Source organism: Talaromyces stipitatus, genomic scaffold, assembly GCF_000003125.1.
Source record: "Talaromyces stipitatus ATCC 10500 scf_1105507295487 genomic scaffold, whole genome shotgun sequence".
NCBI lineage: Eukaryota > Fungi > Ascomycota > Eurotiomycetes > Eurotiales > Trichocomaceae > Talaromyces > Talaromyces stipitatus.
In genome coordinates this window covers 1123404-1139510 of record NW_002990120.1, presented here as the reverse complement: position 1 = coordinate 1139510, position 16107 = coordinate 1123404, and the positions used below count along the sequence as shown (strand labels likewise).

Below are 16107 nucleotides of genomic sequence, written 5' to 3'. Positions count from 1 at the left end.
TTACGGGGCCACCAGCCAGCATAAATATATACCGACTAGTCGAATGTTCCTTCGTATCATTGGCATATGATGCATCCGTATAACCGACTAATATCTCACCACTCCCCTTTTCATCTAACGCTCGGTAGACGATCGATAGCATATTTAATCGTACTGCAGACATATCAGAGTATTTGCTTAATCATTTCTAAATAGACTTTTGTAGGTTCAGCGAGGTGTTGGATGAGACAATTGACAGGAAACTGGAGATCTAGCCGCCTTCCACCAGCTGAATATGTCAGTCGTCCAATCATTCTTCGGAACTTTGAATATAAATCTTTTAGGAGACGTTGAGAATCTGTAGAAAGATTCGTACTAGATGAAACACATAGATTGTATTTTCAAATACCCCATCAGACATAGTAGCTATACGTCGTCTACTTTATACTGAATTTTCTCTCAATTTCTTTCCCAGAACGGCAATGCGTGTCGCAGCAGATTGGGGTTGCAAGCTAAATAGCTGATGAAGAACAACACACAATGCAGTAGCAATACTGTTCTGCTCATCATTATCCTCAAAAAATAAATAAACAATGAAGACAGTCAAATCAGCGGCCGCGAACACTTCATCAATCAATGATTTTGCGAGTACAGATTTACGGCATCCCGGGTCAGCCGAGATCCATAGAAGATCATTGCTTGTTGTGTTCCACCAGCGTTGGTACTCGGGGCTTTTAAGTGCCCACTCACATGTTCCTTCCACTCGGTTTGGATTGATGTTTTTGAATTTCTCATAAGTTGACGTCTTGAAGACCTGGTGACAACGATGGTGACTGTCTAATAAGAGTTTCGCCATCTTCTCACTGTGGCTGCTTCCTTGTTGATCCAATGCTCTATTCTGGCCTTGTTTGATGTCTTCAAGGAGAGCTAGTAACCAAAGAGTGGAGCTTCAAGTCAGACAATTGGAGAATTCATCATACAATGCTGATAATTACTTACGACAGATATCTGCGACTAAGCTTTCTCGAGATACAACTTTGGGAACATAAGAGAGCAATTCCTTCGTAAAAGCTGCCGCCGCTAGTGCAGCATACCCCTACCATTGTTATTCTGATGTGAGTAAGCATAATCGAAAATACCGTGTACCACAAGGCAAGGAAAGTCCGCCATCAAGCCTGCTGCCTCCATTTCAAAACACAATGCATCAGTCTCCTTGCGGATGGTCTCTCTCGTCTTTCTGTCTTTGATCAAGGTGTTCCCAGAGGTAAATGTTCTATAATGAGTGTATGGATCGCCATCTTTGCAGATAATATAATCCTCTCCCCATTCCACCCGACACTGGTCATAGGACGTTGTATTTTCAGGATACTTATGCTCTATTTTAAAATAGCTGGTCATATTTGATGTTAGGACGGCTAAAGGTTTTCTGTGTCCGTGTATTTTTTTCCAATAGCTTCTTGGAGCTAAATAGGATACTAAGGATTATCATATAGTTTGGCTGCCCTCATCTGAGCCAGGGCATTTAGCAATGACTTTGGCGGGCTATTCAAGGATCCAACGGGTTGAATTTTACCATCTTTGTCGGTTTTTCCTATGTCATGTTAAATGACACTGCCACGAGAGCCTTCACTAGATATTCGCATAATGCTGTTGGCAACTGTGGTGGCTGAAGTATTCCCGTATTGCCCATCGGGCAGACACGCGATCACGACATATTGATGACCGTTCCGACCTAAGGTGTACGCGTTGGTATCGGTCCTTTCCTGCTCTTGGACAATACCGAAATTGACATCCAGCATCTGGATTACGGCGGCTGCTTCGATAGGTAGGGCACATATCCAACCGATCTGGACCTCGTTTCGGGATGGATTAGTTTCTATGGCTTAGAGACATAATATCACAAGCATGTATCGGGTTGAGTAAAAAGAGAGAACACAGTTGAACAATACGAAAGAATTCTTTCATAATCGATGTGTTGCGATAGGATGTCCCATGAAGATGGGTGTTTGCAAGGCTGAACAATAAAGAAATGACAATGCCGACTTGAGATTAGCGGAGACCTACATTTGTGCAGATATTCGCAGCTACCTAGTCGGTCTCAGCGTACCACACCCAGAAAATCTCGGCTGAAATGTAGGTAGAGCATGAAGGTTCGACTGCGGTGGAGCTTTAGTTGTTGTTGGCACCTAGTTTTGAAGTCATTCTTTTCTCGATAGTTATATGTAATATGATTTTGAGTGAACAAGACGTAAGATGTCTGCCTTGTCCGTCATCAACTTGAACTCAGTTCACAAATACATTTCAGATGCACTATCATAGTGTTTCATGCATATCCGTGAGTCACATTCTTTCCCAAATCAGTTAACACATACCCGGTCTGCGAGCGAGAGTGGCATACAAAGAAAAGAGAGAAAGAAACCTACGTAGCGCCACCAGTATCCCCCCTTTATATAAAGAAATACAATGGGTTGCGAACATCTGACTGAGCAGCTGTATCACATGCATACAGGCTAGGCAATATCTAATTAGCTGGAGCTCTCCCAAGTCTGTACATATTTACTGTCGGTTTTACTACGGTCCGTATCACGAAGCATAGACGGTAGTAAGGCGCGAACACGAAGCGGCCTAACGAGCCTGACAATATGAAGCTATCTTGATTCCTAATATCGTGACTGATTCCCCAAGAGTAAGGGGACCGGGGATAGCTAGCTAGATATATACGCGGCACGCATGTGCCACGTTGGACTGACTAATCTGGTGCCGAAATGCGTAGGGTTTGATATTCACGTTCCGACATTTACATTTATACGGAGTACTTGATCTGAAACCCCTTCTCTCTCGAGCGAAGCGAGAGAAGACAGCTTGTTCTATAGGCAGAACAAGCTATCGTGATTCACTAATTGAGAAAATGCTTGCGAAGCTAAATGCAAGCATAGAGTGTCGTTTCTGCCTGGCTCATTTACGTACACAGTGTCACTGTGTCAAAGAATGTCTATCATTGAAGTGAAGTCGATTTTAGCTATTGGACGCAAGTGGCTGGAAGATTTCGAAGACCCACTATGAGATAACGGGTCCGGGTGCGCTATCTAGGGTCTCATAACTTGTAACCCTAAGCATAGTCCCGTGTCATCATGTCTCCAGTTCTACGTAGTAGTTAGCCCGACCCCGGGCCCAGCCTGGCTAGATACCCATGCTGGCTACAGGCCCGCGGTTTTGTGCCCACAACTGTGACGGCTTGACCCTAGCTTCCGCGGGCTTGGCGCAGCACGTCCTTTACTGATTGGGAATCCTTGTATGGAGATCTCCGTCAATAAGTGAGATATCAATCGGCATTGTTCTTTGCTTTTGATATGTATCGATTCCATATTGGGACACCGGCTATGCGACGGAGATTTGTATGAGACGGGCAGGAGTGAGGATGAAGGCCAATAAATACGGGCTCTTTCCCTTGATAGATAGTTTCCCTCTTCATACTCAGTTTCTTCGTCTACACAGCACCCTAGGAATAGAAATACTATCTATTTGGATTGGCTTCTCGACACAAAATGGTATTACGTTGAAGTTCCGACATTATGTAAAGATCATGTGACCTTCGGGGCAATATTTATCCGTACTAGATAGGAGAGTCGAGACCTCACCCCTTGGATAGTTTTCCCTTAGTGATAGAGAAGCAGAGAGAGAGAATAAGAACGTTGAGAACGCTCTATCGAGAATCTATGATTCCCCAAAGGGAAATGTACAACTGGTATTTTCACTACTGCTTATAATCCTTGGCAACCAGATCTTCCTCTGAATCCTTTACAATTTACAGCTTCAAAAAGATGTCTTAGCTATAACGAAGCCCCGTACGAGCCGAACGAACCTAAATACAAAGAAATCGAAGCCCGAACAGAGTAGTGAGGTCAAAGAAGAGGTTATTGATGAGGTTATTGCTACAAATCGTCGAGACTGCCAGATTCGACTCCCCCACTGTTATAGGAATACTCCAAATTTTTATCGTTTTCTACTATTATATGGTATGGTATTGTAAAGCTTCAAAATAGTTTACGTGGCATATCGCGAAAACCGTGCATGAGGTGGTTCTATGCGTGAGGCGGTGAAGTATAGTAACCCTATTTTATCTTAGTCTGGAACGATCGATGAGTCATTGTCGTCTGTCAGCCTCAACTGTGGGAGCGTTGTCCTGCGAAGGCACCAGTCACCAGGCGTTGCTTGGTGCCTGGTGACCCGAGCAACTATTTAAGGGTCCTGGGAACCAGGAACAAAGTCTGTTTATCAAACCTAAAAATTTTTCGACATCATGGACCTCAAGATCAGAGTCAAAGGGGAGTCGAGCATCACTCGCCTTGCTGACCAAGGTGTTCTTCGGCTCACTGTAGAATCAGAGGGCTCTGAATTAGAGACCGTGTCTAAGGAGGTCATTTCGAGGACTAACGAACTCCGTGGACTCTTCAAAACACTGTCTCCTAAGACCGACGATGGTACCGACGCCGCAGACGTGGCGGTAACCAAAATTGCCTCTACTATTCTTCGCACGAGGAACCACACACCCCACGACAAAGATAACAAGTCACTGCCCAAGGTGTATCAAGCCTCCATGTCCCTGAGCATCGTATTCCGCGATATCACCCAGCTTAGCCAGGTGGTTGGCCAGCTTGTGACCTACTCTAATGTCGAAATTAATTCGATCGACTGGAGTTTGAGCGAGACGAGTCAGAAAGCCCTGCACTCGCAAATGCGCAGAGAGGCTGTTCGTGATGCACTTAGTAAAGCCAACGACATTGCCGGAGAGGTTGGAAGGGAAGTATATCCGGTGGAGATCATAGACGAGGGACAAAGCGCTGTCACGCAACATCCACCGGCAAAAAGATCTCTTTTTGGTGCCACCGCTGGCTTCGGAAGCGCGAGTGGGGGAGGTCTGTTTGGTGGCGGTGGTCCTAGCAACCCCCCTGAGTTTTCTGAGACACTCGATCTTAGTCCTCCAGACATTCAAGTTACGAGCTTGATGGACGTTGAATTCCAGTCTTTCCCCGGAAAATGAGAAAAGAACTATTTATTAGTGGTTTCCTTTGAGTGATTAATGTCCTACCATATCGCGAAATACATCCAATCAGATTTATCAAAGCTTATGTAGTTCCTCGTGAACGGAATCTACGTCAAAATCGAATTGGACCAGATCCTATACATAGAAGCAACTCACAAAAACCTCTGCCTACTGCTGATCTCCAGGTGAGCTGGATTAATAAGCTAGATGCTCTAACTTATATGAAATAGTGATGTGTGCCGACCTCAATAGCAATCCCAAATCAAAAGCCAATCATGAAGAGACACTAAAATACATGCCTAGTGACAATACATATTCTATGCTACATTACTACCCTTTCCTGCTCAGCCTACAATCAGGAAAGGACTATTGTGTTATCTCACTCGATGGAGATGAATATCTCAACTTTATATTTGAATACTCTGCCGCATTCTTTGGCCACTCATACCCCCAAATCATAATGCCGTGCAGAATATGGTCTAAAATCAAGGATTTAATCTTGGAGGTCCCAGCGATAACAAAGTCAAATCAGCCAAGCCTATTGTCAATCAGTTCAAGAGCATAGACAAGATACAGTTCACAAACTCAGGAACAGAAGCCAATACAGTAGCACTGGCAGTTACACTAGCGCATACTGGGCAAAAAGAAGGCAAGGCCCCTTACTTTATACATACAATCAACATCCTACTAATCTACAATGCTAGATTTTGGGTTTCTCAAATGGTTATCACAGTACATTTACTCACTTCAGCGCTGCCGTCCACAATCCTCTCAATCTCCCTCATGACTTTATTATCAAACAATACAACAAGATCGCAGACAACCAGTTTTTATCAGAGGAGTCCGCCACAATATTAATCAAGCAATGCAAGGCGCTGGTAGAAACATACCCACAAATCATAAATTCCTAGAATTCCTGCGTACTGCCGTAACAAGAGCCGGCACAGTCTTGATCTACGACAAGATCATTACCTCAAAATTCCACAAAGGTGAACTTCAAGAATATCACGGCATTTATCTTGATATGACCACTGTTGGTAAGTATCTTGCCGGGGGTTTCGACTTCAAAGATTCAAGGTCTTTAGCGGACGGGCAGATATCATGACATTTTTCGAACCTAGCCAGCTATTTCACTCAAGAACACATAATAACAATACCTTTTTCAAAGCCACTAGGGTCGCAGCAAGTGAAATTTTAACTACAGAAAAGCTTAACCAGTGCAATACCCTTGACGAGAAGCTACAAGATGGCATCAACAAGATCATGGCTCGTACACACATTATCTCTGTGCCATTAGATTTGGAAGTACAGTTAGTATCAAGTATGGCGGTCCGTATCCGCTAGACTTCGGTTACATTCTTTCTTTCTTCTCAGTAAGAGAGTATATATTGGGAAACGAGAGTTCCTCTCATTGAACTTGATGCATGAGAAGAAGGATATTGACTATGCGCTCTCTGTAGTGGAGAAATTCGTACAGCAGCTACGTGGTCCCACCCTTTAATGCCAGCTGAAGCTACCTAATTGCTCTGGGAAGAATAGTTGTAATTTTCTAAAATAAAAAGATTTAGTTGTCTCTTTCAGTTGTACCACAATATCTTCCTATTCGGACAAAACTCTAACTTCCTCGGTAACCTCCACATCACGCCCTATGATCAATTGACTAGAGATGACAGTAACCACTACCAGCCACTAAAACCTTATACAAGCATTCGGGCTTTCTCGTGATTAATAGAATCCGGAATTTCTAATCAGCGCGTAGTTGCTGTACTATGAAACCTTGGAACAGAAGTGGGCCAGACTTCCAGGTTTCTCTGCAACTGGAAATACTTCATTTCTTCACATCGTCAGTCAATCCTAGGTATTAAAGCACTACAAAAATCTAACAAGATGCCCATCGGCGAAACAAAACTCACCAACCTCCTCCGCACCCTTTCCCCCATCCTCTCTCCAGAAACCTACGTCTTCGCAACAACCACTCAATCCCTCTCCTCCTTGCCACTAACAACCCTCCAACCCATCCTCATCTTCCACGAAGTCGAAGGGCTCACTCTAATCACCACCAAAGAATCCGCCAATACCCACGGTCTGGAATATACATTCCCATGTAAAAAGATTTCGCTCAAGGTTCACTCCAGTCTTGAAGCTGTGGGGATGATGGCTGCGATTTCGGCGAAATTTACGGATCTGGGAATCAGTTCGAATGTCGTTAGTGGTTTTTTTCATGATCATATTTTTGTGCCGGAGGGGAAGGAAGGGGTTGCTATGAGGGGGTTGGCGGAGTTGATGAGGGAGGCGATGGAGGATGTATGATTTGTCCTGACTGTTTGATGACGGTGTTTACACCAGGACTGTTCCCGAGGTCAGTTGCTAGAGAGGCGATAAAGCATGTGATTTGATCTAATCTGATAAAGGCGTATCGATCCTCTACCAGGCTTAACCTTGACATATTCATCGATAGGAGTGTCCATCTTCAGATACAAATGCATCCTCCGGCAGGTCCTGTAACCGATTAATAGTACCCCTGGTATAGATCTTGGCACCACTAAGATTGAGAATGCGTCCAATTGAACAATGTATGCTAAGGAGCGCCGGCGAAAGTGACTCAATAGACTCATCAGGCATAAGGTAGAGAGTCCTAGTAACAGGATCTTTCCTCAAAAAAGGAAAACCTGAACTATCAATCTTGTAGGTATGCGGTGTAGTGGATTCGACTACTTGTTCAAAGCGAATTTGAAACTTTCTGAAGTTAAGAGCGAGCATGCCACTGTCCATTGTCAGAGCGTTTGATGGTCGATTGATGTTAGAGCCCTTGATAGATTCGATAACGTCAGGGTCGAGCATTCTCTGTATTTTATACACGGTTTGCATGTTCTCTGCCTAAAAGACTATCAGTCAGCCAGGACTTCATTTAAGAAAAATATCACTTACCCACCCCCATATCAGAGTCTTCTCCTTTTCTTTCCATAAGACACGGGGGAATGACGTGCAGAACATCTAAATACGAGAAATCCTGGCATATTACTTGATCTTCATCATAAAGATCCGCCGTCATATTCTCAGCACTGTATACATCAAATATCCGAGAGGTGACGCAACGGTACCGGTCACGAATAGTTGATATTCGCTTTATAGTTGTCCCTGCGAGGGCTCAAATTCGCGGACAATATCATCGAATATTCGATAAGCAGAAACGCGTTGCTCGGGGTTTAAGTGTTGTGTGAAGGATGTTTCCAATGCGATATAGATATGTGTAGTTCTTGAGAGCAAGTTCATCCCGCAGAGTTTAAGTTGATAAGGCAACCAGCGGCTGCCTGGTGAGACATCACCCCTGAGTCAGTCTTCCCACTACGTCTACATCGATCACATACAATGGATAGAAAATAGCAAACCAATCTAGTGGCATTTCGAAACAACATAATGATAGAAAAAAAAGTAAAATTCAACTGTCACCGCCAATATCATCAATGGTCGTCATTTGTGCAGAATGGCGAAGAATTGAAAATAGACACGTAAGAAAGATAGACAAGGGAAAAAGGATGAGTACAATTCCAAGAAAAAGAACATATTTTCGATAATATCTCATGACAATTCTGTAACATTTGAGAATGGCGAATAGGGTATGTATGGGGAAAGAAGAATACAATGGTTCAAAGGAAGAGAAAAGAATAATGACAAAAAGAAGGCATGTACATGAGACTTCAGCAAGTCCGTTTCAGTCGTACAGGAAAATATCGTCAAGAAAGGTTGTAACACGAAGTAAAAATAGGTTGGAGATTCCACTCAGTATGGAATGCCAGGGACGATAAAAATAAAAGACAAAAGAGATGTACACATCCAACTGCCGTTAGCTAAGGTACAGGGGTAATTATTGAATTAGAAGCAGTTGAGAGTACTCTTTTTCTTCTTTCTGTTGATCGCGTTCATGCGCTCTTCTAGTTGCGCACGAGCAGCCTCAGCTTCACGACGAGCACTGCGTTCTTCCTCAACAGCCTGCAAGGACAGGCGAGTGGAGTTGCGCTCTTTTCGGAGGGTCTGAAGTTCGTCTTCGTATTGCCAAGCCTTCTTCTTCCAGGCTTCCATGTCGGCTTTGATCTTGTTGCTCTGAGCCTCCAGATCTCCGAGAGCTTCTTCCAAGGTGGCAGTAAGCTGCTTCTCAGCATATAGATGCTTTTCAATTGTCTTGATACGAGCTTCTTGGTCCTCCATCAGTTGCGTGCTGACCAACTCCCGACTGGTGTGACGAGAGCTAGGAGGAGACATGCTGTTTGTATTCCCAGCTGTAGCAGAAGCGATATTCGGCAAAGGCGGAAGAGGAATGGCTGGCGGGGGAGAGGGAAGTGATGTCGTAGAAGCACTCTTGCGTACAGACGACAGAGAATTGGTGCGATCCATCGGCACAACCTCGGTCCCGCTGTTCTTGAGTTGGAGCTGCGACATGTCAGTAATTTTGCAGACTTCGAAAACGACATCAATGGACTTACCTCGAGCTGCTCGATACGGACTTGGTATGTTTCGACTTCACGTTCGAGGTTGGCGACCTTGGCATTTGCCTCTTCGAGAGCCTGCAGACGTTCGTTCTGCATGACGGAAAGACGGTTATGGTGCTGGTCGAAGGTATTGGTAATTTGCTCCTCAAGCTCCTCAACCAGGCGAACACTCTTCTGCTTTTCAGCTGTGATTTCTTCAATCGTGGCATCCTTCTTCTGAACGAGTTCTTCCTTCTCCTTCAACTTATCCTCAAGCGTTGCGACCAGTGTCGCAAGCTCAGTAATCCTCGATTCATGTTCCTCGTTCGAGGTCTTTGGTTCTTCGACGCTAGCATCCTTGTATTCGAGCTGTCTTTGGAGATCTTCGTGCGCATCGATCAGATCGGCGTATTTACTTTCAAGGCTGCGTTTCTCCGAGATCAGATCTTCTAACTGATCGCCAACTGTCACAGGAGTAACTTGGGTCTCGAGAACTCTAGAAATTGCGTTCAGCAATCCGGTCAAATCCTGCTTCGAGCTAGCAATCTCTGATCGTAGAGCAGCAAGGTTCTCCTCATGCTGTGCGTTCAGTTGGGCCATCAAAGAGTCGTGATCAGACTTGGTAGAGTCGACAGCGGTCGATCTGCTTTGTAGTTCTGACAATTGCTCTTGGTGAGTTTGCCGCAGTGAAGCCAGTTCCTTGTCGTGATCGGCAACATGAGCTCTATGTGACTCGAGTTGATCCTCGAGTTCAGCAATCCGGGACTGGTAGACTGCAGAATTGGCGTCGTTGGCCTCTTTTGTGGAGATATAGTGCGTCAACTGGTCTTGAATAGCAGAATGAGATGCTTCGAGTTCCGCGATTGTGGCCAAATGCGTCGAGATACTGAACTGGTGCCCATCAATCTGAGACTGCAAGGCTGCAACATAAGATTCCTGTTGTTTTCTTTCTTCTTCTCGCTCGCGCAGAAGTACAGCCTTTTCATTGGCAAGCGACGCAAGTGAATCAGCATGTTCTGCTCGGAGTGCGTCAACTGAGGCGAGTGCCTCCGAGAGCTCAGCTGCAGTTGCTCTTAGTTTTTGTTCAGACGCCTCCAACGATTCGATGGCAACTTGATGCCTGCCTTTCCATTCCGAAAGTTCAGTCTCTAGTTGTGCAAGACGGACTTGAGATTCTTCAGACAACACACTACTATTTGTGGCGGGTGTTTCAGAAGCATCAGTTTTCGTGTGAGACGATAACTCTGCACGGAGCTTTTCGATCTCAGAACGCAGCTCTTGCTCTCGACTTTCATGGGCTTCTTGCATCTCCCTCATTTGATTCTCCTGCTGGAATATCTGGTCGCGCATCTGTGAAACCATTGCCATGTCCATCGGTTTCGCGCCTTGCAAACTTGAGCGCTCTCGTGTCAAGCCAGAAATGATTGTAGCCTTCATTTCCATCTCCTTCTTGACGTTCGCGTTCTCGGCCTCCAGCGCTTGGATACGCTCGATGCGAATGTGCAGTTCATGCATGGCCGCATTCAGATTCTGCTCGAAGTTTTGCATTGCGTCAGGGCGTTCCTCAAACTCTTCGGAGGCGATATTTCGTAACGCGGCGAGAGACCTATGGGCACGATCCACGGTCGACATGAGATTTTGACTGGTCATTCTACGAATGACTGAGGCGCCTCCCGGGCTGGGGGTTGTTGGGGACTGAGGCATCCGAGCCTTCTGAAGGTCGGTCTTTAGCTGCTCTACAAGAATCAGAGTATCATCATGCTCAGCTTCTAACTGAGCATATTTCTGAGCGACAAGGTTCATGCCCTCCTCATGTTCTCGAAGAAGCTGGCGCAAAGTCTTGATCTCTTCTTCGGACTGCAAAGGCCCATTGTCCATAGAGGGCGCTGACATGACAGTGGTGTCAAATGTGTCCTGCGAGATTCCCGACTGCTCTACCGAGGACAGCTCCGAAGAGAGCGAGCGCGAAGATGAATGTTGTCCTCCAGTCTTGGCTTCCTCGGTCTTGACGCTCTCTAAAAAAGATTGGGGTCGGGACGAACTATCAACAGGAGTGTTAATGTTCAAGGGTCCCGCGGGGTGGCGACTGAAATCTATCTGATCCTGCATTTCGGCCATAGCCCGCAATGCTTCTTCGTACTTGGCAGCAAGAAGATCGTATTCATTCTGGGTCATCTCGTGCTGACTTGAAGGTCTACAATTCTTGCGTACATTTGCCACTCTCTGCACGACTTCGACTGAGCGGGGCTCTGTTTATGGTCCTCGACCATTTCCTCATCTTTCAAAGCCTCCTCAGCGGTCTCAACATTATCCTCGACAGAGAAATTATCCAAGTCTCTGATTTCTTCTGACACCACATTCGTGGCAGTGTCCTCACCCAAGTCTTCATCGTCATCTTCTGGGATGGCAGTCTCCACTGCCTCGGTCAAAATATCAAGTGTATTTCCGCGGGTCCGGTTCGTTCGGGGTTTAGCCTGAGATTTACTGCCATTCTGTTGAATGTGGTCAAGCTCATATAGAAGGTTATCCAGTTTACCAAGATTTCTTTGACGGTCAATGACGTGCTCGAGTCTGTGAATCTCGCGCTGCATCAGTTCCATATCCTGATCAGCCTCGGCCAAACGTTCCTCCAATGTCGATATGTAGTCTTCACATCCTGCCTCATTCTCATGAGCACGAGTAAGTTCTTTACGCAATTCGTAGACAAGAGCAGAATTCTTCTCTTCTCCGGTGAAATGGCCATCAAGCTTGGATTCGAGATCGTGAAGATAATGTTCTGTGCTGTTCTCACGATCCATCAATTTTTGGACTCTCGTCTGTAATTGTGCATTGTGTGTCTCCAAATATGCGCACTTGCTTTCCCGTTCTAGTAAAGAGCTTTCGGTAGCGGCCAAAGAGGCGCGAGTACTCGAGAGAGACGACTCTAGGCTTTGAATGGTTTTTTCGTATTCTAGGACGACTTGCTCGACCGACTTGGCAAAGGAATGAGAACGCTTCAGTCTCTCGACGGAGCTGTTTTCAATAGCAGCTGCGAGCTCATTAGGATTCTCTGTTTGGAGATCAGACGCTTTACTAAGTTCTGAGATGAGCTTCGCGTGGCGCTCGCTCAAGGAATTATAGCTCTCTTGCATATCCAGCAAGTGATTTTGGAGCTCCATCTCCCTATCGGTTGAACGGTCGCTTCGCTCGGGCTGTACGACGCTCTTCCTGTCTCCGTTCTCGGAATTCCGAATCTGTTGACGTAAGAATGCAACTTCGGCCTTGAGACGCTCAATGGTGGCCTGTTTATCGCTTTCATCGGTGGTTTGCTGAATGCGAGGCTTGCTCTGTATAGCTCTAGCTCTTTGTGCATACTGAACGGTATTCAGGGTCTCGCTAAGATGGAATTCAGCCGGAGTAACGCAAGCAACCATATAGGTGATGGCAGTTCCACCGAGCGAGTCTTGAAGCAAACGGGTTAACTTGGAATCACGGTATGAGACATGAGCACCGGATTGTCGAGAGGAGAGCTGTGAGATGACCTTTCCCAGACTAGCCAACCCAGCATTAATAGAAATACCTTCCTTAGCTCTCTCGCCAGAAGCACCAGTGTTCTTGAGACGTTCGCTCCCAGCAAGATCCACAAAGTGAAGTTTGCTATCCACAGTGACTACAGCGTCCGACGACGACAAAGCCTCGACTGGTACAGACATGCGCTTCTCCCTTGCAGACATAGTCTGCGCAGACGATTTGCGTTGTATTAGGTTCAAACTAAACACTGCATGGGAACGCGAGGATTTCGCATTGATTGCAGTCGCGTCTGTCTGGCGAATGCTCGAGCCAAAGTTTAGGGCGCCCATCAAGTCCTCAAACGAGTTGATGTCTACTTGATGAAGGCCAGTCAAGATAATTCTGCCTTTGGTATCTTCCCGGATAGTGACGTTGCTGCGATCTCCAACAGGTGTTGCCTCTGGGACGAGTAAATCCCGAAGTTGTTCGTTGTAGATCTTTATATGCGTCAGTAGGAAGACTAAAATACCATGAGTAAAACAAGCAGAGCCGTACCTCAACGTATGTTGCCTTCATCTGCCAGGTCTTCTCTGCCGGACTTCTATTGAAACTTTGTGGCGAGCTCATGGAATATCTTGCTGGTGTGCGCAGACCAGACGACTGTGTTCGACTATGTCTCGGGCCGTCTAATTTCTCAAACAAGAGCTGCGCGGCTCGGGGAATGATTCCTACGGCAAAGACTAATTAGCCAAGACACATTCCATTAAGTTCGGCCACTCAGGTCTTACCCATGGCGCGAGCGTCAATCTGGTCACCAGGGCTAGAAGTTCCCATCGTATATGATTTTCCAGCTCCCGACTGGCCGTAGGCAAGAATCGAGACATTGTAACCTTGGGTGAAGGAATTGACACTATCGCTGAGATATTCCCAAATTCCTTCTTGATCTGTAGTCTCTGGGAAAACGCGGTCAAACACAAACAACTTGCGCCCTTGGGTAACATCGACGGCTAGACTAGTCTGTGAGGTGACATGGACCATTGACCGCCGAAATCGTTGTGGAATCAAATCGTATCCGGGGTCGGTTTCCTTCAACGGCGGCCGCACACGCACAACTGCGGAAACAGAACCAGGTTAGTTACGCGATTGAAGTCGCGATGGGTATTATTCACATACCGACTTTGACAGCCGTCTTACTCTCCTCATCCGAGGCGCGACTGCCACCGGGCCTGCTTCCTACACTCATGCGACTCATACTTCTCGGCGGTCGAATAACAGCACTCATGGGCCTGGCAGTTGGTGTCGGGCCGGTGGGCGACCCAGGCGGAGAAGCCGTCATGACGCTGCCGTTTAGAGCCTATATTTATTTTCTTTCTGTTCGTGTCGGGCCTCTTTCTCGCAGGGTCCAACGCACAATCCAAACACCTCCGGAGGAGGGGGGGGGCCGAAGCCAGTTGACCGACTAAGATGACGGCGGATGCAAAACAGGCGGGTCAATCGAATCTGTTTCCTCCCAATCGAACATTCAAGTACGGGAAAAGAGCGACGAGGAAAGAGAGCAATCTCATAAGGAAAACAACTCTTCGGAAAACTCAGACAAAAAAGGACTGTATCGGATGTGTGCGTCCGGCGCGGTGCAGCCACGGAGATTTGTTTTGGTCGAGAGTGTGAGGTCAGTGAGAGAGAGAGAGAGAGAGATCGGATGGTTACCCCCTATCCGCACCGCAGCGGTTGGTCCCGCGAAAGAACCAATGGGAAGGTGCAGACCAAAAAGAGACAAGACGATAGCGAGCGGTCAGTTTAAAGACACGGGAGGATTTGTATTCTCTCGGAGTGTCTATAAGCAGAACAAATTCTTCTCGACATGGGGGAGGAGAGGGAGAAAAGAGAAAGACAGCATAGTTTTCTGGAGGAGAAGGTGAGAGGCAGCCAGGGGAGAGGTGCTGGAACAGGTAAGCGCGGCCCGGTAGCGTGGTCTGTAAGAGTTATGTTTCAGGGTGAGAAGCAGGACCCCAGCACAAACAGAGAGGGAGCCCAGGGGCACACTGCGGCCATTCTCGATGGGGACTAGGGCGTCTCCATTATCCATATCGAGCCAATCACAGTGATGCATTGGTATTCACTATTCTGAAGACTGATTGATAGAGACTGCTCTGTTATTGATAGACTATCAAATTATCAATTTGTTTGCTCAATGGCGTCGGAGCATTCAGTCCACATCAACATCCATGCAGTGCAAGGATTCGATGAGCATCATCATTTATTATTATGCCGCAAACCCTCTTCTGCCCGTACAAAAGGCATCCGATTTGCTCTTGAGCCTGGACTTGGGCTAGCTCGCTAACTTGGAACAGCCTTGAACAATTGTGATTGATCATACGAAAGCCAAAACAAATAAGTGACCTATAAACTTTGCGGAAATCTATCCAAAGCAGCTAGCCAATCCACAGTAGTTCATGCATGTTGGCCACGGACCTGGCTGTCTAACTTGTTCCTGTTAGGCTCACTCCAGAATTGATTAAACATCTCATCAAAAAACACGCAATGCCAGCCGACTCCTAGTACACTTCGAGTATATTCGCACGGAAACGGAATAAAATTGTGGCTGGGGATTCGAGCTAGCAAGTCCAACGGTTGCGAGTCTCAAACAGCCGGCTCTGCCGCTAATGCAGCTAGGCGATGTGGGATGCCGAATCTATCAGGCAGCCAATGATCTTGCTTTTCTGTTTATAAGCAACTGGACTTATTAACTGCACAGCGAAGACTCTTTTGGTATGATAAGTTTCAAGTTTCATAATCAATCACTTCAAAAGGGGAGACAAGAGTCCAGGCCTTGGACAATCCAGTACAAAATAGGCAACTAATATATCACATTTCCATATAGTCGTTGCCAACCGGACCGAGGCTCTAAACACAAGATGTTGCACACCCTCAAGTGTAGTCACTTATTCCACGAGTCAATGTCCCGTTGCACAATGGCATAATATTGGTGGGACGGCGGACCAGGCGAGAATGATAGGGTATCTTCTTCCTGAGTGCCGGAACTTCAACGTAATACCATTTCACCAAAAAGGACGCCCTTCAAGGGATTTTGGTATTTTTGTGGTATTTGCGAACCGTTCCGTAGTTCGA

The 16107-nt window shown here is 46.3% G+C and overlaps 6 protein-coding genes across 6 annotated transcripts, besides 2 other annotated features; 2 read left to right on the top strand and 4 right to left on the bottom strand.

Annotated features, from left to right (window-relative positions):
* Positions 1-115: part of a mobile genetic element that runs on past the window's edge.
* Positions 116-421: 306 nt separating this feature from the next.
* TSTA_056210 (uncharacterized protein) lies at positions 422-1377 on the bottom strand (the record flags this gene model as incomplete). Its single annotated transcript, XM_002487188.1, has 2 exons — positions 422-906; positions 1074-1377. 2 exons carry the CDS (start codon positions 1375-1377, stop codon positions 422-424), a joined length of 789 nt encoding a protein of 262 aa, XP_002487233.1.
* Positions 1378-1454: 77 nt separating this feature from the next.
* On the bottom strand, positions 1455-1778 carry TSTA_056200 (uncharacterized protein; the record flags this gene model as incomplete). The annotated part of the gene is made up of 2 exons (XM_002487187.1): positions 1455-1570; positions 1592-1778. 2 exons carry the CDS (start codon positions 1776-1778, stop codon positions 1455-1457), a joined length of 303 nt encoding a protein of 100 aa, XP_002487232.1.
* A 2478-nt stretch (positions 1779-4256) lies between these two features.
* Positions 4257-5108, top strand: TSTA_056190 (uncharacterized protein). Its single transcript, XM_002487186.1, has one exon. The coding sequence runs from the start codon at positions 4280-4282 to the stop codon at positions 5018-5020; it is 741 nt and encodes a 246-aa protein (XP_002487231.1). The 5' UTR covers positions 4257-4279; the 3' UTR covers positions 5021-5108.
* Positions 5109-5888: 780 nt separating this feature from the next.
* TSTA_056180 (uncharacterized protein) lies at positions 5889-7333 on the top strand (the record flags this gene model as incomplete). The annotated part of the gene is made up of 4 exons (XM_002487185.1): positions 5889-6060; positions 6192-6352; positions 6783-6866; positions 6911-7333. The coding sequence occupies 4 exons, from the start codon at positions 5889-5891 to the stop codon at positions 7331-7333; spliced, it is 840 nt and encodes a 279-aa protein (XP_002487230.1).
* A 72-nt stretch (positions 7334-7405) lies between these two features.
* On the bottom strand, positions 7406-8075 carry TSTA_056170 (uncharacterized protein; the record flags this gene model as incomplete). The annotated part of the gene is made up of 2 exons (XM_002487184.1): positions 7406-7896; positions 7952-8075. 2 exons carry the CDS (start codon positions 8073-8075, stop codon positions 7472-7474), a joined length of 549 nt encoding a protein of 182 aa, XP_002487229.1. The 3' UTR covers positions 7406-7471.
* A 353-nt stretch (positions 8076-8428) lies between these two features.
* On the bottom strand, positions 8429-14314 carry TSTA_056160 (kinesin family protein; the record flags this gene model as incomplete). Its single annotated transcript, XM_002487183.1, has 7 exons — positions 8429-9451; positions 9505-11504; positions 11532-11674; positions 11701-13475; positions 13534-13706; positions 13767-14090; positions 14152-14314. The coding sequence occupies 7 exons, from the start codon at positions 14312-14314 to the stop codon at positions 8897-8899; spliced, it is 5133 nt and encodes a 1710-aa protein (XP_002487228.1). The 3' UTR covers positions 8429-8896.
* Positions 14315-14653: 339 nt separating this feature from the next.
* Positions 14654-14673: a microsatellite.
* Positions 14674-16107: the final 1434 nt, after the last annotated feature.

Bases quoted from the DNA above. Each gene is read 5' to 3' on its own strand.
- TSTA_056190 (XM_002487186.1), top strand. From the start codon at position 4,280: ATGGACCTCAAGATCAGAGTCAAAGGGGAGTCGAGCATCACTCGCCTT.